Source organism: Gracilinanus agilis, chromosome 1 (assembly GCF_016433145.1).
Source record: "Gracilinanus agilis isolate LMUSP501 chromosome 1, AgileGrace, whole genome shotgun sequence".
NCBI lineage: Eukaryota > Metazoa > Chordata > Mammalia > Didelphimorphia > Didelphidae > Gracilinanus > Gracilinanus agilis.
Window position 1 is genome coordinate 184,622,529 of NC_058130.1, and position 26,206 is coordinate 184,648,734.

Genomic DNA, 26,206 nt, shown 5'->3' on the forward strand with positions numbered 1-26,206 from the left:
AACATAACCCTTTTAAAAAGCAACTTCAATAAACTCAATTTCAGTTGACTTACTTTTTTTCATAAACGTCTGTGAACTTAAATAGAGGCAAGCAACAGGCAGGAGCATCTTGAAGAATGGATATTGTTTCTGAGCTACAAATATAAACAATTAGAAACAATTTTCTACAACTTGTTCCAAAACATTTTTTGTAAACAGATTGCAAATTATCAGTAAACTTGTTCACACAATAAATTTGAACTCCTGAGGTTCTCCAGACTTATTAAAACAAAAATTTGGAAGTACAAGGTGAAGTTACATATTGTAAACTTTATGGAATGCAATCAGAAGATGCCCTATTGTACTAGATAGTAAAACTGATAACATTCAGCATTAGCACTATATAATATATAATGCTAAAGGGCACAACTTCAATAGATGTATTGGCTCTAATGGAAATTAAAATTGCTACAGTTCAGAAGATTATGATTTAAAATGATTTATTAGTGACAAAAAACAATTTAAGACAATAAAGGGAGGCAGCTTAGTAGCAATGAAAGCCTAAACCTCTTTGAAAATCCTTCCAAACCCAATCTTGAAAAACCATCTCAAAACAACAGGAGTCAAAAATGAATAGCAAGAGAAACGTAGAGAGAGTCAATTTTCAAAGGATAAGAGGGAACTGGAAGCAAAACCGTACACAGAGGAGTGCTGGTCAACCCCCTCACTCCACCCTCTGACCTAATGCACTAGGTTCCACAATTAGTCATAGGCTAACTTCTGGATCCAGGGACAGGAACAACACCAGATTCTCCCCCTCCCCCTTGAAGCCCCAAGCCCTGGCACCAGCCTGTAGTGAAACCCAGTAGTCCATAGCACTAGTCCCTTTCAAGCCTGCCCTGCTGCAGTATAGACCTGGCCCCAGGGCAAAATAGCTCACGCTGCCAAACCCAGCAAGCCAGCAGCAAAGGAGACAGAAGCAGCAAGCAGCTTTCAGAATTCCTAGTCCACAGGCAAAAAAAAAAAAAAAAAAAAAAAAAGGCTAAGAAAATGAGCAAACAGCAAAAGAAACATTTAATGCTAAAAAATTTCTAGGGGAACAATCGGCAAAGCACAGAACCAACAAGAGATAGCAAGATTCAAGCAACCACAAGCAAAACTTCAAAAAAAAAAGGAATTGACTTCAAGCTCTAGAAGAACTTAAAAAGGAATTCAAAAATCAAATAAGGTAGGTCAAAGAAAAATGGGAAAAAGAAATGAAAGTAATGCAAAAAGAATATTACAGCTTAAAAACCAAAACTAGTCACCTGGAAAAAGAGGCACAAAAATCCAAAGAAGAAAAGACTGGCATGAAAAGAATGGACAAAATGGAAAAGAAGGATCAAAAGATCATGGAAGAAATTCAGTCTAAAAATTAGAATGGGACAAATAGAAGCTAATGACTTCATGAAATATCAAAAAACAATAAAACAAAATCAAAAGAAGAAAAAAATATGAAATATCTCTGAAAAAACAACTGACTTGGAAAACAAATCCAAGAGAGACAATTTAATTTAATTGAACTACTTGAAAGTCATGACCAAAAAAAAAAAAAAAAAAAAGCCTAGACATCATGTTACAAGAAATTATCCAAGAAAATTGCCCTGATATTCTTGAACAAGAGGGTAAAATAGAAACTGAAAGAATCCACAGTCACCTCCTGCAAAAAAATCCCCAAATGATAACTCTCAAGAACATTATAGCCAAGTTCAAGCACTCCCAAGCCAAGGAGAAAACACTGCATGCAAGCAGCCAGAAGCAATCCAAATATCATGAAGCCCCAATCAGGATTACACAAATGGCATATTCCACAGTGAAGGACCAGAAGGGTGTGGAATATGACATTCCAGAAGGCAAGGGAATAGGTTTACAACCAAGTATCACCTATCCTGACTATATTCTTTCAGGGGAAAGTATGGTCATTTAATAAAATAGAAGATTTCCAGGAATTCCTGAAGAGCAGACTTAAAAACAGAAAATTTGATGTCCAAATACAAAATTCAAGTAAAGCATAAAAAGATAAATAAGAAAGAAAAAATTTAAGGGCTTCAATAAGGTCAGTACATTCCTATATGGAAAGATATTTGTAACTCTGAAAAACTGTTATTATCATATTAATAGTTAGAAGTATACATAGATAGAGGGTGTGGTCATAAATTATTTAGTATATGTCAAAAAAAAAGGACAAAAAGGATTACCTGTTTTAAGCAACTTATCTTTTAGAGAAAAAGATATTTAACTAGTTATTCAAACTGATCATACAATCACAGATCCCAATAATAACCAAATCTACTATCCTATACCAATCAAGCAATCAATAAGCTTTTATTAAGTACCTACTATGTGCCAGGCACTAAGGATAAAAAGACCAAAAAAAAGGAAAAGAAAAAAAAATCTCTGTTCTCAAGGAACTTATCAAGAGGATAAATCATTATCATCACAACAACAAAAATAGTATTAGCTAGCATTTATATAGAGCTTTCAATTTTGCAAAGCACTTTATAGATGTCATCTCATTTGATCCTCACATCAACCAGGAAATAGGTGCTACTACTGTCTTTATTTACAGATTAGGAAACTGAGGCTAAGTAGTGATGTGACCTGTAATCACTAAAGACCGAAGCAGTCTCCAAACCTCGAGCTTCGCTCACCTCTCAGCTATACTCCATAGAGTGACCTGGCAAAGTGATTTTTCACAAGTGTCTATGTATGTCATACCTCCTCCTTGATCAACTCTAGCAGTAAACTACTGCATCTATGAGAGAAATCCCTGTGTGGTTTTTAAAGACTTTCTAGAATATAGTCCTTCCCTGTTTTCCAGTCTCATTATAAATGGCTCTAATCTAGCCAAATTCTTTCTCATTGTTCCTCACATATGGTACTCCATTTCCCTTCTCTCTTTACTGTCTGAAATGCACTCCTTCTTCCCTTCTATCTCACCTATCCTTCACTTCCTTTAAGAAAGAAGTTAAATACCTTTTTTTCTAACACAAAGATTTCTCTGAATTTCCCAACTGTTGGTACCCTTCCTAAGAGTGGTGTAGCAAATGGAGTAGTAGACTTGAGGCAGGGAGGCTTTTGGGGGGAAGAAAATGAGTTCTCTTTTAGACATGCTATATTTGTGGTATATACGGGATATCCAGTTTGAAATGTCTAGGAGGCAGTCAGTGACATGAGACTAGAGCTCAGGAGAGAGAATGGGACTAGATATGTAGAACTAGGAATTATCTGTACAGATATGATAATTAAACTGACAGAAGTTGAAGAAGCCCTCAAGAGAGAAAGTGTAACAAGAAAAGAGGGCTCAAGGCAGAACTGGAATATATCCACAGAGGGCATGATATAGATAAAGTGAAAGAAAATGCTCCTATTATTAAAAAATTCAAATTGGTAATTCTGCTAAAATTAGAACTGTAACAACTAATCTTCTCTATAATAATATGAACTTAAAAGATAGAATATGAAAGACAAATGAGAGTTACAGAGAACCTACACCTAATATATGAGAGAGGGATACCACATGGATAATTTCACTGTCTTTACTGGTTTGAAAGTAAAGATTTTTCAAGCCTTTTTGTTTTGCTTTTAAAGTCTGATTTAATTTCCTATCACTTAGCATGTAATATGAAGATGATTTATTTTATTACTGAGTGCTCACCATGGTTAAGCTGTATTCCTTAAAATGAATGATGTTGGAATTATAAACATGAACAAGGATGGAGAAATCTCATTTCCAAATGCATCAATTTGTAAGTAACCAAGTTTTTCCAGATATGTAAAGAAGCTAAAGGATAGAGCACTAGAAAACTTAATAGTTCAAATCCAGCCTGTCACTAACTAGCTGAATGAACCTGGGCAAATGACATAGCCATTCTCAGCCTCAATTTCCTGATGCAAAAATACAGATAGTAATAGCATCTGCTTCACAGAATGCTGTGAGGTAACCTGTGTAAAGTGCTTTCTAAATCATAAAGCATTATATAAACACTAGAACACTAGTTATGATAATGCTGATATGTTCATTTTATAGGTCAAAACTTATTCTCTTATAATAGGACTTTTTTTTTTTTACCTTAGCAAAGACAGTGATTTATTAGCAGTTCCGGTGGCTAAACAGACTTGGATTCTTTTGCTGCCAATTTTATATCTGTGAAGACTATTCACTGCACTGATTGCTTCCTGCAAGTTTTCCATCTGAATGATAGCTTTTAGCTGATAATCTGTATGAGGACTGAGCTCTATGCTCTTTACCTAAAATAGCAAAAAGCAAAACTTTATAAGTCTTCTGTTAAAGAATTCTAACACAGCAAACCTTTAAAAATGAGTCCTATTTTGAACCTTTTTTGTCCTGTAATTAAGGTGAAATTCTGAGACCCAAGTCAAAGTCACATGGTACCAAACTCTGAATATAAACATTCATGGAGTTTTCCCCTGACTATTCCAACATACTAGGAAGATATAGATCAAAAACAATAATTGGTATATTGTTAGCAAGCTGAATCTAAAAAAAGGACAACTAAGATGGATCAACATACTCATAAAAACTAATTATAACAATTCTAAGGAAAGCCTGATTTAGCAGTTAGTATATTAAAAAGTGGGGCAGCTGGGTGGCTCAGTGGATTGAGAGCCAGGCCTAGAGACTGGAAGTCCTAGGTTCAAGTCCGGCCTCGGACACTTCCAGCTGTGTGACCTTGGGCAAGTCACTTGACCCCTATCGCCCATCCTTACCACTCCTGGGCTAAGGACGGTCCCTAGCCCGGATGAAAAAGGAGGAGGGTTGGGCGTGGGGCTAGCAACCCCACCCTGTAAAAACTACATCTGCTAAAGAAACTGCAACCTAAAGTAGGGGCAGCTGGGCTAGCTCAGTGGATTGAGAGCCAGGCCTAGAGACGAAAGGTCCTAGGTTCAAATCCGGGCTCAGACACTTCCCAGCTGGGCGACCCTGAGCGACCCATTGCCTACTGGTTGTGGCCCTATGCTCCTAGAATGGAGTCCCAGGATAAAAAAAAAATATTAAAAAGTATCATCCATTTATATTTAAAGTGTCATTTAACCCAGCCTCCATGATCATGCTAAGGGCTCCTGACTTACCCCCTCAGAGAGGGTGAAGAATACTGTTTCTATAGTTTCGTTTTCTGTAGTTTGAAGAAGAGCATTAGCAAAAGTCATTGAGTTCAATTTCCATTTTTTAATATATCATAACAGTTTAATGCTTTATACATTGAGAATAACCTTATGTGTTGAATTAGGCTACCCTAAACCATGAACCTATAACTACCCTCAACTATTATACGATTAGTGTTTATTATACTAAACCACTTAAAACTCTTTTGGCAAAGGAGATAAAAAGCTAAACAAGGCAAAAACACAAAAATAACATTAAGAAAAATGGAATGATTACCTTGCCATGCCTAGAGAAAGCTTCTTGCATAACTTGCTGTAATTCCTTCCGAGACAGTCTGTAGTCAATATTACTAATCTGAATATCAGCACCATTTGCAAATGGGTCAGGGCAGTCTGTGCTGCTAGGATTTGTAATGCTGCAAGTAAGTGGGGATGCTCTGTTCAAAAGATTTGGAGATACACTCCTGCTTAAAATAAAAGTATATTAAAATATTACACCAATGCTTTTAAAAAATTTTCAGAAAACAAATTTCTTTTTTTGTTTAAACATCCTATGCATATGCTATGCACAGATAATTTTCTTATTTCCAAAATAACAACTGGGTACTATATGTTGACTTCCAATTTAAATTGTTAAATATCTTAAATATTCTTAGCTTTAAGAAATTTTGTGACACTGTAGGTAAGGTATTGATCTTAAGAGTCAGGGAGTGTTAAAATCTCATTTTAGATATTTACTAGTTGTGCTATAATGTTAACCTTTCAGAATGTTTCCTCAATCCCCCAAAAAATAAAAATATCGCTCACTACTCCAAAAATTGCTAAGGAAAAGATTTTTTTTTAATCTTAAATCTTATATATGCTAATAAAGGAGATTTTCCCTAAAACCTGGCATATAAAAATTCCAACTAAACACCAGAACTTAATTTATTTTCTTCTTATTCTTTTTTCAAGTCTCTCTGCATCTGTTTTATCACATCTACTTCCTGTAGGAAAAAAAATCTTAAGCCTATTTCATGGATTCTAGGAGGTCTCTAGATTCTTTCTACAATTATCCTTTGTGAACTTAAAAAAAAAAATCAAAGAAATGTACTCATTTGGATTCTTGTGATAACATTGCTTCATGGCCTCTCATAAGACTCCCAAAGACTACTTGTTCTAAAATTAGAAAACTTAACAAAACTAAGTATGATGACAAAAAAAAGGGCAAAATTAGCGGATCTTCAAATTCAGAGGACAGAGAACAAATACACTTTTTGTTTGACTCTACTTTGACAAACTATTAATTATGAGTTTAATGTATACTTTTATTTCTTATTTTGCATGCTTGATTGATAACTTAAAATAGGGTCTATATCTGTGATTTCATTGATATACAGGACTCCCAGATGAGGAAACTCCCTGTACCAATGTAGCCTATAATCTTAAAAACATGCTTAGAATATGAGAGGGTAAATAACTTACCCAGAAACATAGAGTTAGTGTGTCAGAGATAGGACTTGAATCCAGGTCTCCCTGGCTCCAATGTCAGCTTTCTATCCACAACACCATAAAGCCTCTCTAAGTAAATTTATAATAAAAATTTGAAAATATATACAGCTGTTATGAGTCTTTGAAATCTTAAATAACAAGCTATTCTGACTAATAATTATTGAATTAATATGACCAGCAGTTAAATTAACTCTAGGTCAGGTCTCTTCAGTAAGTCCACAAAAACTGATTGTAAACTCATGGCAGATTTCTCAGCTATAGTCATATTCTTCTTTTCCTGACCAGAAATCTTAGCTAAATTCCTCCCTCTCAGTCATTAGCCAAAATCATCAGTGGAGAGCAGAGCACAATTGTGCTGTTTCCATTCCATAATACCATTATCAACTCCTTAAAGGTTCTCCATAGGCTGAGGACCACTAATGAAGAGTAATTATAGAAAATTATCAGAGATCTAATGTATACATGATAATAGCGTACTTTCAACCAAAAGTAGATGAACACATTTCCTATAATTTTCCCTTGCTCTGAATTTTCAAATAAAAAAATCCCCATAAAAAATCTGGACATCATATGTAAAGCTGGTTTTTACCTAGAAGACCAATTCTGTGATACAAGCAAAGGACTGAGTTGCCTTGATGTAGTCAACTTGCTAAAAGCAGATGGATAACTGACTTGGAACATAACCTCCTCTTTATCTTTTTTCTCAATAGGTGAACTGGTAATACTTCGGTTACTAGGGTTCTCTTTCCTAATTCAAAAAAAAAAAAAAAAAAAAAAAAAGAATAGAGGAGAAAAGTTACTCTGTGCCATAATAAACTAATTCAGGTTTTAAAAAATAAAATAACTTCACGTACTTTTGACAGCTTTTATAAACAGATTCTGCTGTTCCTGCAGTTTTAGCTGTCAGAGTTTCAGCACTTGCAGCACGAAAATTATTTTGTGGAGAAGGTGTATCCCTTCTTAGCTGATCTGGCTGGTGGTGTTCACTGTTTTTATTATTTGTATTCGATTCAATTCGGCACAATTCCTTAAAAAAATACAAAGATAATATTGCTTAAAATGTGTCTAGCACCAGATCTAAGATACAGAATACAATCTATAACTAATGAGTCTATCAATGTTATACAGAACTGAAGTCAAAGATGACCCACACAAACAGAAACACTAAATATCAAGCTGTCAAAATTACCTGTAAACTTTTAATGTTAGTATTTTTTGCAGCAGATCCAAGATTTGCCTGTAACCCTTTTCCAGGCATGACTTTGGCACTGGGAGATTGTTCACTTCCATCTTTGACTAGGCACAACTTTGGATTCTTGTTGACCTTTTTGGGGGATTTTGCTTTGTCAGGAACAGTGTTTGAACTCTTTATCTCATTAAGTTCCTTATTTTTGGGAGTAAATGACACAATAATTCTATTGCCAAAAACATCTTCATTTTCCATTCGCTTCTGGGCACGTTCTGCACTTTCTTGGTTCAAGAAGCGCAGAATGGCACTACTTCCGGAAAGGCTGAGCACTTTGCCACCACAGTTGTCTGATAGGCGTCTAAGGCGGTTGCTCACACTTTTGCCATCTCTATTTGTTGGAAGGTTATAAACATAGAGCAAAGTGTGGCACTGCTGCAAAAGATAGAAGATTAAGTTTCATCAATCTAATTACAACCATTTAGAAACAAAATGGATGGTCTTCAAACCATAACTGATAATGAAAGGGAATGAGAAAGAGAGATGGCACAATACCCCCTTGCCAACAGTTTTTACTGTGATATGATTCTTCTAAAAAAAGGCCTATCTCCTTAAACATAGTAGGAGATTTCTGAAGAACTCTCTCTCTCTCAAAGGAAAAACAGAATGTATAATAACTAAACTGGAATTTCACAAAGTCTCTCACTTAGATTAGCACTGTAGACAGGTTGGAGAGATATGGCCTAGACCAGTGATGGGCCAGATGCGGCCCCCTGAAATGTTCTATCTGGCGACAGCAAGACATTATTCCTAATCTGATGGATACAATACAATGAAACTTCAAAAGAGTTGCCTTAGAAACAGACTGACAGATGAGCATTTCCTTTCCTTTGGCCCCCTCTTTAAAAAGTTTGCTCATCACTTGCCTAGACAATTTGGTAGAATAGGAACTGGTTGAATGACTAGAAACCAAAGAATAAAAACAGAGAATAATCATTAACATCATCATTGATGTTAAGTTAGAGAGAAAGCCTCCAGGACATTGTTCCAAGTTTAGAGCTCAGGTTCTATGCTACTGAGCAATTTTATCAAAAACTTAAAGGCAGTCAGAGCAAACTCATCAAAATTTTCAGATGACACGAAGTTGGGAAGGACAGCTAACACATTAGCTATCCTAAACACATTAAAGTCAGGATCCAAAAAGATCTTGAAATGCTACATCATTATTCCAAATTAATAAGATGAAATTTTTGAAATAAATATAAAGTAAAAAAAATAAATTTTGCAAGAATGAGATGAAAGAGACATGGCTATAAAACATTTTTTTTATCTAGAAATTTTAGTTGATCATTATCTCCATGAGTAAGACAAGGTTGTTGAAAAAAGCTAATAGAATCTTATAATTTAATAAGAGACATAATGTCCAGAATGAAGCACACTGATCAGAACAAATATCTGTTCAGTTTATTATTTGTTCAGTTCTAGTAAAGACATTTTAAGGATATTTCAAGCTGCTAGAGGACAGCAATAAAGATAGTTTAGGAGCTGAAGAACATGCCTTACAAGAGACCAATTAAAAAATGCAAAAGATTCTTAGCTTGGAGAACAGATAACTTCAAGAGGACATAATAATTATCTTGAATTATTTATAGGGTTGTCATAGGGAAGAACTGTCCTGTTTAGCAAGGAGTGGAATTTATTTATTTTCATCTCCAAAAAAATTTTATTTAATTAATTTAGAATATTTTCCCATGGTTACATGATTCATATTCTCTCACTCCCCACTCCCGTAGTCAACGAGCAACTCAACTGGGTTTTACGTGTATCATTGATCAAGACCTATTTCCACATTATTAATATTTGCAATAGTGGTCACTTAGAGTCTATATCCCTGATCATATCCCCATCGAATTATATGATCAAAGAAATGTCTGTAGGCTTAGTATAAGGAAAAACATCCTAACTATTATAGTTATTGAAAAATTGAATGGTGTGCCAGGAAGTAGTGAATTCCCCTTCACTAGAAATATTTAAGCAAAGATTAAGTGATCCAATTGATGGGAAATGTTGGAGGGAATTTCTTTATGGTATGGATTAGAAGAGATGGTATATAACGACAGAAAGACTGTGAGCAATCAAATAAAGATCTTCCTTAACATTTTCCTTAGTAAATTATCATATGATAAACTCCTTTGAGAGGTTCAGATCAACAATATACAGAAGTAACATTCTTACCTAGGAATCAGGCTAGAGAAACCTGGGGTTATTAAAATTTTTTGTGTGTCACTGACACCTTCTCACAATAATGTTTTTAAACATATAAAACAAAATACGCGTGATTACCAAGGAAACTAGTTTTATTGAAATAGTTATCAAAATATTTTTTAAAAATTTCACAGACCCAATATTAAGAACCCTGAGCTAGAGTAACATGTTTAAAATGATTAAATCCTCTGAAAGGAAAGTCTTCGAAGTAGATAAAAAGAAAAATGTGAAACTGATATTAACAATTTTAGCTAGAAAAAAAATATGACAAGAAATAATGTTCCATTACCTATCAGTACTCAGACTTTGCTTTAAGTTAAATAAAAAAGCAAAACATCGAGACTAAAACTGCCATAAATATGCATGTAAATACAGAATGCAGTTTACTTCCAATTCAGAAATAAACAAGAACACATCTAAAATAAATATGCTTTCAAAAGCCATTTATTTGTGAAGAAAAAGAAGTCATGAAAGAATTAGAAGGAAATAAGACAACATTAGGCAATATATGAAGGAAAAGCAAAAGGCAAAAAAAAAAATCCCAATAAGGACAATTTGAAAGATGCTTTAAAAATTGTGATAAAGGGCACAAAATTTGGACTGCTCTCTACCTTTTCTTGGGAAATGATTTGATAGGTAAATGAGCAAAGGAACATTAAAAGTGTAGCTTAAAGAACTTAAGGTCCTATGTGAAAATAAAATAATTTCCAAACCCAAGTTTGATAAGTCTCTCTCATTTAATATTGTAACATAATTAAAATATTCTTAAAACCCCACAATAAACACACAACTACTTACTGGCATTTTTAGTGGTAACCTTGGGGGCAAGTCTGAAATGAACTCTTCAAATCTGATAAGCTCATGAGCATGATGCAACAGTGCTTCAGAGGCCTGGTTTTTATGTACCAAAATAATATGGAAACCATGTCGGTGCCTCAAGTCACTAAGTTCCAATGCAAAATTGACATCAGCTGAAAGAGAAAAGTGTTTCCCTCTTAATATTAGAAAATGTGGTAAACACTTCTAACAATCATTGAGGAAAAAGCACTAGCTATACAAATAAATGTGAACTTTCTTCCAAAATCTACACCTTCTTTAAAGCATAGAAGTATAGACAGAAACTTGTTATAATTTTGAATTTTGCAACAAAGCAACACAAAATAACTCCTCATCCTTTAACCTACACTGTATTTGGCATTTTAAAACATATTAGATTCAATACTATAAAGTAGAAAATTTCAACATACATATCCTCAAACCTTAGACTTCATCTCTCATATCGTAATATGTATAACAATAAAATTATAAACCAAAAACTCATTTACAAAGCTAGATAATTCCATTAGATATATAGTAAGCAATTCTTCTGGGGAACACAGATTTAGAAAACTTGGCATTCTGAATAATATGAGATTCAGAATCAAAACTAACAATGTGATAATAATAAACCAGATAAGATATTGAGGTGTGTGTGTGTGTGGATAGATAGATAGATAGATAGATATAGATATATACAGATATACTTACTGAAAAGGAGAAAAGAAATGAATTAAAATATCTAAACTAAAGCATCTTAATTTTTTAGGGAAATGGACTCCTTTGGGTAATCTGGTGAAGTGTATGGACCCGTTCTCAGAATAATGTTTTTAAATGCACAAAAAACATAGCATTAGGAAATCAAATTGCATTGAAATATAATTATCAAAATATTAAAAACTCAAGTTCACAGACCCTAGGTTAAGAATTCCTGAAAAAGACAGTATTTTTCTGCCATAATGAGGTTCCAATTTAATAAGCATCAGCATTTGTTATGTATTCCTTTAAAGGGCACATTTTATTTTACAAGTTTTTAGATTCCAAAGTAATCTATAACCATTACCACACAGTAAATTTAAATTAAGCTAGCAAATATGTTAACACAAACTTACTAGATACAAGAACCACAGTGGCTGGTGCAGTATGAGTATCTGCAAATCTTCTAAGACTCTGTCTGAGTTTATCATCAGCAGCATTTTTTGCAGTAGCATTGATATGTGCAACTGTCACCTACATGTATCATAAAAACAACAAAGTGAAGATTAAGAGCTCTTATACTTGCACATCACCTTGTAAATATCTTCCTTAAGAGAGAAAATTCATACTATTCTTTAACTGCCATTTTAACAAGGAAGAATGTAAATAGTCCGCTTTCAATTAGTTGGGCTTATTTTATAAAATTTATGGATTATCTAGATATTTTACTACTAATTTCTCCTTTCTTTGATCATTTTTTTTTTCACTTCACTGTTTTAATTCTTATACCAGAAGATGGACAGAGGGAAATTAAGCATCTTTGATTAAAATATGTGGATAATGGTAAAGATTTTAAACTAGAGTTAAAAATAAAATCTGTAGATTATATTTGTAAGTTAATAACCTAACTAAGAAATTTTGACAAAGAGGTGACCGTTGAAGAACAAAAAGGAAGGATGGGAATGTACAAACTCCTGAAATTTTGTATTTTTATTTAAGTTATGTAAGAGGGAAATAGGTTTGAAGCATTTTGGAAGCTTAGAGAGACAGGCAGGAGCTGAGATTCCAACTGGATTACAGTGGACTCTCTCAAAAGGCAATTGGGTTTTTTGAAGGGTTTTGAGAAGCCACTGACCTGAGAGACCTGTGGATTTTGGGTATCTCAAAGCAACACCTAGGACCTTACAACTGTCAGGATCAAGGAGTAGAGGCTGAGATTTCTGACTTGCTTGGTGGACAAGCAAAGCCAATCTCCCTGATTTCCTCTGAAGAGTTATTCAGCTGGTTCCTGTGCTCTTGGAGTATACTTGGACTACATCAGATCAAGACCATCTGATCACATCTGTGAGATCCCATTTGTCCCTTGTGTCTCAGCTGCCTATTTAGAGTAGTGTAGGGATTTCCCAGATCTTCAACTTTTAATTTTGAGTTTGATCCTTAGTGTTTTAGGTTAAGTATGACCTTTTCCATCATTTCTAACCCTATAGTCAGTATTAAACCTGTCTTTATAAATCATTGGTCCCAATCTACTCACTTGTTAGTTTCACAGACTCCCAGGCTAGGCGTATCTGTGGTGGCAATTGGTATCAACTGCCAATCCATAATCTCCCATTCCTTGTTCTTTGGTGGGGTTTGTGTTTCCCCAGTTTATTATCCCTGTCCAGTCAGTCCTCCTTCTCTCCTTTCTCTAAACCTAGTAATATTTAAGTTACGTATAAAAGTTTCCCCATAAGAGTTATAAGGCTCATATAAAGCAGTCTCTCTACTTAATTCCCCCAACTTCAACTCTAACATGCAAAAAATAGCAATGGTGAGGTATATAAATGTACTCTTATCAGAAAATTCTCTATTTCCAGAGGTTGTCCAATCACATAAAATATACAAGTAGGAAATTTCAGTAGATGTTTAATAGAAATATGTAATTTTAGATAACCTAATAATTATAATGCTTCTATTATTAAAAAGAACCTAGCACCTCAATAACAGCACATCAATTTTTTCATAAGGGAATGCGGCTATTAACTAGCACAAAACTATAACACCTTGAAAAAAACCAACCATAATAAATAGCTTGAAGAGCTGACTATCAGGTACTTGACTAGCTGAAATAATTGCTAATATATTTTTAAATTGTGTGGAACACCATTTTAGATTTGATTCTGTGAATATTCACCTAAAGCTCCCAAAGTAATATTAACAATAGCAATATTTATTGAATACTTTAAAGTTTGCAAAACATGTAAGTACCTCATTTTAATTGAGCCTCATGACAAATCTATATGGTTGATACCACTATTATTATCTCCATTTAAAGACTTTTGTCTAATCACATAGCTAGGAGGTAACAAAGCAAGTCTTCCAAGTCCAGTATACTATCAGAATCCAACACAACCTGTCTAAAAATATCTCCATCTATCAACAAATATTTGTTATCTACTGTGCAAGAGACTAGAGGGCATAAATAATGACATCAAAGACTTTCCTTTTCATCAGGAAAGTAACTAATTGGGGAAATAAACACATGAAAAATTAATAATATTCAAATAATAATATAAAACAAATATAATTATGTAAAATTGGTTAGATACAATTGTATTTAAGTATTATTATTATATTATCTAGATGGATAAAAATAATACAGGAAGGTAGATAATTTTCTGTGATCCTTATCAGTCAATAGAATACAACCAATAAAAATATGAAAGAATTATTATTCAACATTATAATTTGAAAAAAATTCAAGTTATATACCATAACAGTATTTTATTTTACCTGGCAATTATTCAGCTCCTGAATAACTTCTTTGTTTTCTTTACTGATGTCACAGACACAGATGAATTCTGCTTCTCTGTGGCCTTTAAAAAACTTTTCACGAATTCGTTGTACAACAGTCACAGCTGACCGGCCAGAAGGAACAGAGCAGTTTTCAATGTCCCAAAAAACTCCAATGGGGGGTAAGTTTTCTAGCACCTGTCCTGCTATTGCAACTTCTGATGACCCTTTAAAAATTTTAACATTTTCAATTGTAATTATGGAAAAATAAAAATTGGTGAAAATAAAATCAAGTATGATTCCTACTATTTTTTCCAGCTAATTATACTTGATAGAAAAGAAACACTTGATTATACATCATGTTCCCTCAAGGGGAAGCCATTACTATGGGATAAAAATACCATATTTACCATCTGAAAGGCCATCTCTATTTACAAGGAAAAACAAACAAACCTAAAGCTGGCATGATCTTGTAAAATACATAAAGCAAGTCAATTTATAAATCTGACTCATTTTCTGACCAGTCATATTTCTCTGAAACCAATATACATATGATAGACTGTTGCAGCTATGAAAGTAAAAGAAAAAGTAAAAAAAGTACCAGAAAATGTAAAAAAGATTGAGCAGTTACAAAGTGCTTTAATATTTAGCAGTGCATTAACACCTGATTTAATATCATTAAAAAAAATAAGACATAATATTGAACAGTACCTCTGTGAAATAGCTGTTAACTCAACATACAGTAGGGATTCTTAAATACTTTTCTGAATCTCCATGACTAAAATTCTTTTTTCCTTTAGACAAAGATGATGGACTCAGTAACAAGAATCAACAATTGTAATCCTAACTTGATAGTAACAAGGTAGTCTCTTCCAAATCTAATTCTCCTAGCAAGAGTCTCAATTTAAGATAGCATAAAAACCTATTGATTTAATGGGTTTTAGAATGTTTTTCTTCTCTTTTCTTTTTTGGGTTTTTTTTGGTTTTGTCTAGAAAGAAGGAAACAGAGGGCTTTAGCACTGCCCCCCAAATTAACAATAATGAAATATATTTGTGATATTAACATTTTATATTCAAAATAAAACTAGCATAAAATGTGGACTTAAATAGCATTTACCATATTTTGATGCTGTTTTGCTAAGACTATTTGCAAGTAGCAAAGCTGTCTCATTCCCTGTTCCTTTGGTTCCACAGCCATTACACAAAGGGATAGAGATCGATGCAGTTTGAGTATTTGGAGGTGGAATATTTGGCCAGACTTTAGCAGCATCAATTATACTATTTCTTGCCGGCTGTTAAAAACAAGTTTTTCAATCACATTATTTTAGACTTTATGATCATACTCAATACCCAAAAAGCATGTAATGAATATCCTAAAAACTTTTCCATTCCTCTATTAAAATTTTCAGTTTTATTTCTTGGAAAATGTAGTCATTAAACTCAGAAACTAAGCCCAGGTAGTTATCCCTTCTATCTGTCACAAAATATGACCATGCAAAGAATGGCCAGAGATTCAGTGTTTGAAACTCCATGTTCTGAGGCCCACAACTTCTACAAACTATTTCTTTATATACATATCATGTGCATTGGACAGCTAGGTGACATAATGGACAGAATGCTGAGTCTGGAGTCAGGAAGGCCTGACTTCAAATCCAGCTTCCAACATTTACTAGTTGTGTGACTCTGGCCAAGTTGCTTAATGTGTTTGCCCCAGTTTTCTCATCTATAAAATAAACTAGAGAAGGAAATGGCCAACCATTCCAGTATCTAGAAAGCCCTCAAATGGGGTCATGAAGAATCAGCCACTACTGAAAAGACTAAACAACAACAATAAATCTTGTGCTTTACAAGTATTAAAATTTTTTATATGAATGCAGTCATACATATTAGTCAAGTGAATTCCCAATTTTGCTGTAAATGTGCAATACTCAACTAAATTCTGAACTATATTATATGACTGAGTCTGCAAAATCAAATCTTTTAAATTAATTTATATCACAAGGGTATAATATTCTTTATTAGTCTTTATTCGAAGTCAAAAGGAAAACTGAAAATTAATTTGATTTTGTAGGTTCATGTAACATAAATAAGCAATGGTAAATTAATTTGCTGTAATTTAAGAAACTCTGAGAGGCAGCATGATGTAAAAAAGACACAGGTTTAAGTCCTACCTATGATATACACTAGTTGTGGTACCATTGGCAAGTTGCCAACTCTCAGTGCCCCAAGTAACTTTTAAAGACTATAATTAAATACAAATTATTGATCTGTATCAGTGGAGAGCTTACAAATAAGCTTTCCCACAACAATGAAATTATAGGTCCAGATAAAAATAAAACAACAAGGTCTAGGAAGCATGAATTATCTGGCTCAGTCCAAGTTCTATTTCTACATAACTATATTTTTGTTTTAGTACTCCTTTTCTTTTACCTTCAATGTCAGACCTAATTCTTACTGTTGATTTGATTTCATACCTTCCTCCAGGATCAGCAAAAGTTATACTTATTAATAAAATTGTATTCTAAATTAAAAATAAAATCTCATCAAAAGTACAATCTTACATCAATAATGTAAGACCTCTTAGAAATTCCCATTTATAAAGCCCCAACTGTGTTTATGTACCATAGAAAAATAAAATAAACATATACAAACCTTGCTTAAACAGTCTTCGCAGTAATGAGAGCCCTTTAAACAAACCGATGGTGCCACATTTAGATGCAAAGGGTTGGTGCACATGTGGGATGTGAGCTCCGACTGTGAAATGTGCTCTTCCAAATGCCCAGGAGCCCCACTTGTGAAATCAGAACAGGGGAAATAGCCAGAGGAGGTACAGCTCGGAAGAGCTGGGAACTGATGCAGTTTGCGCACATTACCATGACATGATTGGAAATGGAGTTTTCCACAACAGGGCAGGTGTTTACAGGAAGAGAAGTTACTTTCTATACACATGCTGGAAAAGTCACTTGCAATGCCTGCCAAATTATTTCTAGCTGGAGCATTCTTCAGTGAAGATGCAGACTGAAAAGCAAACCCTGACCCTACTTGACAAGTGATTGTCCCAGTGCTTGGTGAGTCTAATAGTGAGCCAGCGTGAATCAAGCCCCCAGTACCTCTGCCACCAGAGCCGTTGCCACCACCAAAGTGCATCGGAGGAGTTGAAGGGTCATTAGAGCAATGAGCACAGCAGCTTACTTTAGGACCAGAAGGTTGCTGAAGAGGATGAATATCTGGAATTGGGGCTGCTGGGAAAAGTTTAGTGCCAGCATGAAGAGGAGATGGTACATCCTTTAATTCTACAACAACTTTGTTCTCCATGTAATCTTTCTGAAAAATGAAAGATTGAGATGTATCTTAGATTAGTATGTGAAGCCTAAAATTTCCTTCACATTCCATTCAAAAGGACAAATCCTAAGTCTATTTAAGTAACTACCTTATTCAACAAACAAAAACCAAACTGGAGTAATAGACAAAATCATCTCTATTACTCAATTTTAAGGGACTGAATATTGAAGCAGATGAAGAATAAATCAACACAAGTGAGTTTATATAAAAAGGTCAATGAACTTTGCATCTAGAGATTTGACTTCAAATCAAACATTTACACAGAACCTACTGTGTGAAGAACACTGTGCGAGGGGCTAAAATAAAAAGTTGATCTCATGAAGTTTTTAGCCAAGTTGGAGAAATATAATACAAATTAATACACGACAAGTCTACAAGAAAGGGTTAAAGTACAACTGTAGGTCAAAAAAAATACCTAGGTAGGAGAAGGAGGAGATAGAAGCAGTATCCAAAATGGATAGGAATTAAAAAACAAGCGAAGGGCATTCCAGGCAAAGAAACAATATAAGCAATCGCAAAAAAGTATTGAGCATACCATTTCCATGTATATACATATGTGGAATAAGAGAAATGGTACCATATCGTTGAAGGTTTCAAATATCAAGTTTTACTTTTCTTAAGTCTGCTTGGGTAGAGGAGAGTTGTAACCAGATAAATAAGGAAGATGAATCTAGTGATGGTATGATAGATATGAGAGTGGAGGTAACGGCAATAGCTCAAGCAAGTGGTAGTAATTACCTATAATAGAATGGGAGAAAGGAACAAGTATAAGAGATTCTGAAGGACAGAATCAACAGGGCTTGGAAATTGGCTAACTATGGGAAATAAAGGACAAAGAAGAACCAAATAAATGCCAGGGCATCAAAAATGGAAAGCAAGTGATATTACTATTGACAGAAAGTATGAAGTCAGAATAAGGAAGAAGCTTAAGGCAAAATATATTAAGCTCAATTTTGGATGTGCTGAGTTAAAGGTTAAAATATTCTGTAGGTAGGCAGTTAGAGAACTGAGTGTAGAAATCAGTCAACAAGCATTTATGAAGCACTGATTATGTGCCAGGCACAGTGGTACACCCTGAGGATATGAAGAAAGGCAAAACCAGTCTTTGCTCTTAAGAAGCTCACATTCTAATGAGGAAGACAACAGAAAAATAGCTCTGTATATACAAGACATATCCAGTAAATGGAGGGTAACTGAAGAGTGAAGGGACTTGTGTAAGCATAGTGATAGGCCTGGCATAGACCTTCTCCAGAAGGTAGAATCTGAGCTAAGTCTTGAAGGAAAAAAAGCTAAGTCTTTAAAGGTAACCTAGGAGGCAGATGTGAATAGGAGCTCCAGCAGTTCAAATTCAGAGAGTTTGGGAGATGATGTGCTATGTGGACCCCACAGTAAGTGGACTTGTGTAGCTGTATCATATGTACATGGAAGGGAATAAAGCATAAGACCTGAGAGATAGGAAGGTGTCAGGTGTGAAATGCTTTCAATGCCAAAGGATTTTATATTTGATTCCACTGGCTTCCATGAAGATATAATTATCATCCCAAATGTTGATAATTCAATCTGTTTTCTAGCCTCACCTGTCTCCTGTCCTCTCATCTCCAATTACTTATAAAGATACCTCGATTTAGATGTCTCACACACAACTTAATCTCGCTATCTTCCTCTGAAACTCCCTTCTTCCTAACTCCCCTATTACTATCAAGGGTACCACCATCTTCCTCACCACTGAGTCAAAACCTAGGTGCTATCCTTGACTCTTCACTCTCATTATCCCAGCATATAAACAATAGCCAAGTCTTTTTGTCTATGCCTTTGCAATATCAATCCTATACACTCCTTCTTTCCTCAAATAATGATTCTTCCTTGGTACAGGGCCCCATCTCCTCACACATAGACTATAAGATATAGCCTTCTGAGAGGCTCTCAATTTCAAGTTTTTCTTCATTCTAATGGATCCTCCATTCAGCCATCAAAATGACCTTCTTAATGTTGAGGTCTGATTATTTCACCACAACCCCTTCCCATTCAATAAAGTCCAGTAGCTGTCATTTCTTAGATCAAATATAAAATCTATTTGACATTCAAGCTCTTCAAACCCTAGCTCCTTCCTACATTTCCAGTTTTCTTACAACACTCTACTCCCCCACTCCACATATTCTTTGATCCAATTAGTGGCCTGCTTGTTGTTCCTCACATACAATACTCCGTCTGAATCCAGGTATTTTGACTGGCTGACTTCCCTGCCTAAAACTCTTTCCTTTCCTCTCTGCCTCTTGGCTTCCTTCAAATCCCAACTAAAGGCATACCTTTGTCCAGTCCTCCTAAATCTTAGTGCCTTTCCTTTTTTTTTTTTTTTTTTTAACCCTTGTACTTTGGTGTATTGTCTCATAGGTGGAAGAGTGGTAAGGGTGGGCAATGGAGGTCAAGTGACTTGCCCAGGGTCACACAGCTGGGAAGTGGCTGAGGCCGGGTTTGAACCTAGGACCTCCTGTCTCTAGGCCTGACTCTCACTCCACTGAGCTACCCAGCTGCCCCTTAGTGCCTTTCCTTTGAAAATATCTCCAATTTATAGTATGTGTGTATGCAAAAATAAGTACACAAGATAGCTCCAATTTAAATTATGTGTATGAATACATATACACATATGTAATACATACACACATGAGCACTGTGTGCTCACTCCAATCAGGAAGACCTGAGTTCAAATTCAGTCTCAGACACTTACTTAGCAGTATGAGCCTGGGTAAACTGTTTCCCTCAGTTTTGTTAACTATAAAATGGGCATAACAGCACCTACCTCCCAGGGTTGTAGTGAAGATCAAATGAGGTAATATTTTTTAAAAGTGCTTAGCATAGTGCCTGGAACATAGTAGGCACTATATAAATGCTTATTTCTTCTTTCCCTTTCTTTGTATCCCTGGCACTTAGCAGAATGCTTGGCACATAGTAAATAAAGCGCTTAATAAATGCTAGCAGGCTTGTTGTTTAACTTGGAGCTCATAGAAGCCAATGGAATTTATTGAGTAAGGGGCTGGTAGTTGAGTGGGTGCCAGATTGCAGTTAGAGGAGACTTAAAGCAATGAGACTGAATAAAAAGTTACTGTAATAGTCCCAGACAAGAGGTGATAAAAGGACTGACCTAGAGGTGGCTGTGGGAGCAGAGAGAAGGTCATATTGTGAAGGTAAAAATGACAAGATTTGACAACAGATGACTATATGGGATGAATGTAAATTGGGAATTTTAGTTAACAACTGAAGAGAAGGGGCAGTAAGATTTTAGTCATTCAAACAGAAGCAATAGTTGATGCTCTGTGAGTAAAAGACTATCCGGGGAAATTACAAAGAAAAAAGGTGGTTAAGGATAGACATGTGGGAAATACCCAACCTAAAAGATCAGAAAGAACACAAGCAAAAAGCAGAGACAAAGATCAATAAGAGGTAAGAAGAGAGCCAAAGAGTACCAATCAAACCTGAACCAGATCAAATATAATTGAGAAATGTTTAACAAAATAAATAAAAACAACACAATGTAAATAATGCTAAATTGTGGTTTTCAAAGTCAACATGGGGCAGGATCCACAAGTATCTGTTTCTTTTTGAGTTTGCCACCAGTGTTTTCTAGGGCAGAATATCTAAGAGGAGAAGTAGTGAACAAAATAAAATACTTTGGAGGGGCCATGGAGAACACTGGTGATTAGAAGACCATCTTAGTGACTAGAGAAAGCAATTTTAGCAGTATTGAGAAGAGAAGTCAGACTGTGAAGGGTCAAGGAGAGCAGATGATGTGGAAAGTGGAAGTATCATATATAGACTATTTTTCAAGAAGTTTCTATTACTAGTGCTGATGAATTTAACCTAAAGCAGTTACTTTTTTACAACTACTCTCAACTGACCAAAATTTCCAAGAATGAAACAATGTCTAAAAAGCAATATATAGTAGCAAACTAAGTTCCTTACTGACAATCTTCAAGTAGCCAATGCCAAAGAAAAATTTCTTATACTTCTCACATAGAACCAACTGGCTATAAAAAGAGCTCAATAAAGATACCAATGGGATGGAAACAAAGAACAGAGGTGTATAAAGTAAAAAACAAGTAGCATCAATATTCTATTAAGTGAATCTCTGTAGTGAATGTAAATTCTAAGAAGAAAAACAAACTAGAAAAAGCCCACAGAACCCTAAAACAATAAGTATTCTAGGGTAAAAACATTTTTGCCTGGAAAAAAAAAAATGTGAAAAGGTTAAGAAAATTTTGAAAGGAAATGGCTTGAAAGAGATGACTCACTAGGGTAGGAGAGAGGGCAAGAGTAATATAATTGGAAATAAAAGTAATTCAGGCATTAATAAAAATAAATTTTCTTTAAGGAAAGAAAAAGACAATAAGGGGTTATGATGTATCAATCTATTTAATAGAATATAGAAAACCAATAGAGTTCTCATTTGTCTTTTCTGTATTATAAGAAAAAGACCTTGAAACTCAAGATACAGTAAATGTAACCTTGAGTTTGATTTTTTTGTTCTTATACAGTACAATGTAGAATTTATCTTTAGAGAGAATTGATGCAGGTATAAAGGGAAAAAGCTTTCCTAAGAATCTGACATTAAATATTTAAAGTATCTATTCTCCCACTGAACACAGGAGTTATGAAAATATACTGCTCTTTAGTTAGAAAATATAATAATGAGCAACAAAAGAATATTACTAAAAGTATGCATAAGAAAGCTTGACATTGACCACAATGACACAAACAAATTACTGCACAAAAGGAACTACTTTAATAAAGAATCTCCTACGTAAACTAGTATACCATATAGTTACCGTTTTTGGACTAAGTGGCAATGTTTGTTCAGGACGAGAAAAGCAATTAGAAAATTTCCAAAGCCATGGCTTAGCATCACTATCTTGTTGAAGCCATCCACGTGACCTATTGCAGGGGTTCTCGGTTCCGTTTCCTTCCATCATACAACCATGCAGAATAGTTCAACATTCTTTGGTCTTTCCTTTCTTTCATTCTTCCCCCCTGTGAAGTATGAGATTTGAACATTATATTTCTAAATGCAAAACTTAAAATTATTTTATTTACATTTATGACTTTAATATGTTTATAGTATAATGAAGTCTGTTTAATGATCAAATCTTTTTTAAAAATCAAGTCAACATCATACATAAGAAAATTCAGATAATTTTCTAAAGAATTCTAAATACTATTTACTTGCTATTGGGTTAGTCATTTCTATTAACACCAATGTTTTTATAGGAATAAATTATCCATCTTCACTGCCAAAAAGATGATTTCAAAATGTGCTAAAGCTATTTACCCTATACCATTTCTGATGGTATGTAAAATCCAATCTTTCGTGAATGCCTAATGCCTAGAAAACCAATAAAAAAACCATCCAAGAACTTTGTACTTTGTTCAGAATAACCCACCAAATGAAACTGATTCCACTATTTATTTCAGTATTGCAAACTGACATCACAAAAAAGTCAGCTATTCTCTCTTAGAATTGATGATTTTATTCTGAGTAGTACATTCATGATCTAGAACTACAAATTAGAAACACATTACTGAAATTTAACAAAACAATGACAGCAGATCAAGTCAATGTTATCCATTTACCATTTATACTTAACAATGGCAAAAGCAATGTTTCATCCCCAAATTCTTCCCATCTTCTACACAAATATAATCAACCACCATCCCTGATCTTCTATTTGAAAACTTTCTGAAATAGACACGAACATTTCCTCTCAGTAATTTCCCAAAAGAAGGCACTCTTAAAGAAGTAACTTAAAAAAAAAAAACAAAACAAAACCCAATGTTTCTTCTAGACTGTCTTCCTCAAAATGTGTTCTTTCCAAAGGGTAACTTTTGCAGAGAGTACTCAAAATCTTTTAGCTAACCTTTCTGTGACTAATCTAGACACTATGCTTTCAGTGGGACTTAAAATTACATGTGAACATTAATTTTATTTTTTATTAATTCATCATAAGCTTCGGTTATACTTTTTAACTTATTTTACCTCTAACTCAACTATTCTTTCCAACTGCCTTCCATTGTCCGCCTCAAATACCAACCCATCTGTCAACAGACATGAGATTAATTCAACTAGAGCATTCCCCCAACCCTTAATTTTTATGCAGGGGCTCCTAGCAACCCAGTTTAATAGAAAATAACAGTACTGACTGTATCTGCAGCTGAGTGCTGATACTGACTCAAATTTTCCCTTCTTTTCCGTCAGGAAAAAACAGACCCTCAAAATTAATTTAGAAATGTGAGAATATACATAAGAGCTCTAACTCACAGAGATATGCATATCTGTAAAATTATCCAAACTTTATGTGAGCAGATCAAGTAATAATAAAGTATTTTTTTCCGGATGAACTAGAGTTTATCATCCTCTGGTTTTGCTACAACTCACTGAGTCAGAATCTTCAAGGAGCAACCGATTCACTGGCTGAACCTTTTGGGAATCTTGAGGTAAAATGAAAAAGTACAATGTTTATTTGTATGAGATACTGGGTTCTATATTACTAGATTCTACTGTCATAATATGGACCATTCTTAAAGTATAATTCAATATGCATTTATTAAATGCCTATTAGGTATAATAAGGCTATGAGGCTACAATAACAAACCCAAATAATCCCTGCCCTTAAGAAGGGTACATTTTACAGGAGGGAAATAACATATACATGGATAAGTTAAAGCAAAACAGATACAAAGTATTTGGGGAGTAGTGAGAACATCTGTGTGATCAAAAAAAGGCCTGGAATAGAAGGAACAGAACAGGCTTCATTCTGTCAATTTTCTTCTTACCACAAAACTTATTTTCCATGTTAGGAAATGGTCTGACCTTTGGCCAGAAGAAATTCTAGTGTGCCTGATACTAACTCACCCTACTTGAAATTCATTGTCATCTCATCCAATGAGGTTAAATATATGGATCTTACATGTTCATGTCAAGACAAGAGAACTATCAAAATTTTCCAGTCTCAAAATCATTAACAGCTCATTTATAATTCAATTGTCAAATTTTATAGGTAAAGGGACAAAGCCAACTTTGGTATGATCTGACCAATATACCCTCATCTTCCTTTTCAAGAACAAATTCAAAAGTAAAGTGAAGTGTTCTAAAAGGAAAAGAAGAAAAGCAAATCACTCCTAATAGTACCCTAGTCTCAAATTTTACCAAATTGTCCCTGGAAACCACATAGAGTAAAATACTCAATCAAATCAAGATGTCGGATGCAGTCAACAAACATTTATTAAACGTCCATTATGTGCCAGGCACAATGCTAAGTGCTGGAGTTATAAAGAATGGCAAAAAGGCAGTTCCTCTGCTCCCAAAAAGCTCACAATAATAAATGAAGGAGACAACGGGAAAACAAACTATGTACAAAAAGATATATTCAGGATATATTGTACCAGAGTCCTAGAATGAATGTGTTCAACTTAATATAAAGGCTGAGCTTTTTCTGGAATAGAACCAGAAACTCAACCAGTCTCTTAAAGGTGTCTAGGGATATAAATTCCAAGTCCCATGTCTTAGACATTTTCCTTGAAATTATAATGGTATGTGGCCTCATCTCTTGAGGTATAAGGATAAGTGGTTCTTTTACGGATTTTATCTCCTATGGCATTTGGCACTTTGCTGAACCCTTTGTGGTGTTACATGTCTTACAATAAAGAATTTCTTTAATGATATACTCAAACATGCCGCATTTCATTTTGTAATAATTAGTTCTACATCAAACAGTGGCAACAGTTTTACAGCAGTTCTCTATATACACTTAAGTGAAGATAATAAGTGACTTCTGTCACCGATAAATACTAACACTCTCCTTACCAAACACAAACACAAAGTAAATATTGCCACCTCCGAAGACCTGGGAGGAGGGGTGAAGAGGCGGAGGAGCACGGAAGGGCGTGCAAGACTGTCAGATACCACGGGCTTCTTTTACTCTACTCTTCCCCTTTACAACTGTGAGCTAGAGAGCCGTGTGCTATCTGCCCCTCCACCCCAGCCCGCTAAGTAAAAACAAGGGGCGCACGCACGGCTCAGCAAAGCTGCCAACCCCAAAGCTAAAACTGCTTGCAAGAGAGGAGGCAAAGGACGCGAGGGCCCAAGGGAGAGCTGCTGGCCGACTCCCTTACCCAAGGCAGTGGGGTGGGGGATGGGGAATGGAGTGGGGACAGTGTCCTCAAGGCCGCTCTGGGACAGGGCCAGGGCTGGGGAAGCAGCGAGTCCCCGAGACGGCACGGACCGTAGAGGAGCAAAGAGAGGCGCAGACCTCCCAAGAGTTGGGGGGGGGGAGGAAAGCGCTCTTATCTCAGGTCCCAAGGCCAGAAGAAAGGGACCGCAGGGCTGTGCCTCGACCCTTCCGCTCCGCCCCGCCCCCCCTCCCCACACACTCACCTCAGCCACCTGCTCCACCTGTTCTCACATGCCGGCCATACCGCCTACCCCCCCCACCCCCCCCCCCCCCC

At 35.1% G+C, this 26,206-nt stretch overlaps 1 protein-coding gene across 1 annotated transcript in view; it reads right to left on the minus strand.

Annotated features, from left to right (window-relative positions):
• Positions 1-26,206, minus strand: part of MARF1 (meiosis regulator and mRNA stability factor 1) — a 41,695-nt gene extending 15,489 nt beyond the window's left edge. Inside the window, exons 1-13 of the mRNA XM_044659256.1 lie at positions 26,136-26,206; positions 22,534-22,735; positions 17,024-17,695; positions 15,489-15,663; positions 14,372-14,598; positions 12,016-12,133; positions 10,886-11,058; positions 7,826-8,257; positions 7,491-7,663; positions 7,226-7,384; positions 5,423-5,609; positions 4,091-4,269; positions 54-134 (exon numbers count right to left, since the gene is read on the minus strand). Of these exons, the coding sequence (XP_044515191.1) occupies positions 54-134; positions 4,091-4,269; positions 5,423-5,609; positions 7,226-7,384; positions 7,491-7,663; positions 7,826-8,257; positions 10,886-11,058; positions 12,016-12,133; positions 14,372-14,598; positions 15,489-15,663; positions 17,024-17,695; positions 22,534-22,677 (2,720 nt within the window). The 5' untranslated portion in view covers positions 22,678-22,735; positions 26,136-26,206. The remainder of the gene's footprint in view (positions 1-53; positions 135-4,090; positions 4,270-5,422; positions 5,610-7,225; positions 7,385-7,490; positions 7,664-7,825; positions 8,258-10,885; positions 11,059-12,015; positions 12,134-14,371; positions 14,599-15,488; positions 15,664-17,023; positions 17,696-22,533; positions 22,736-26,135) is intronic.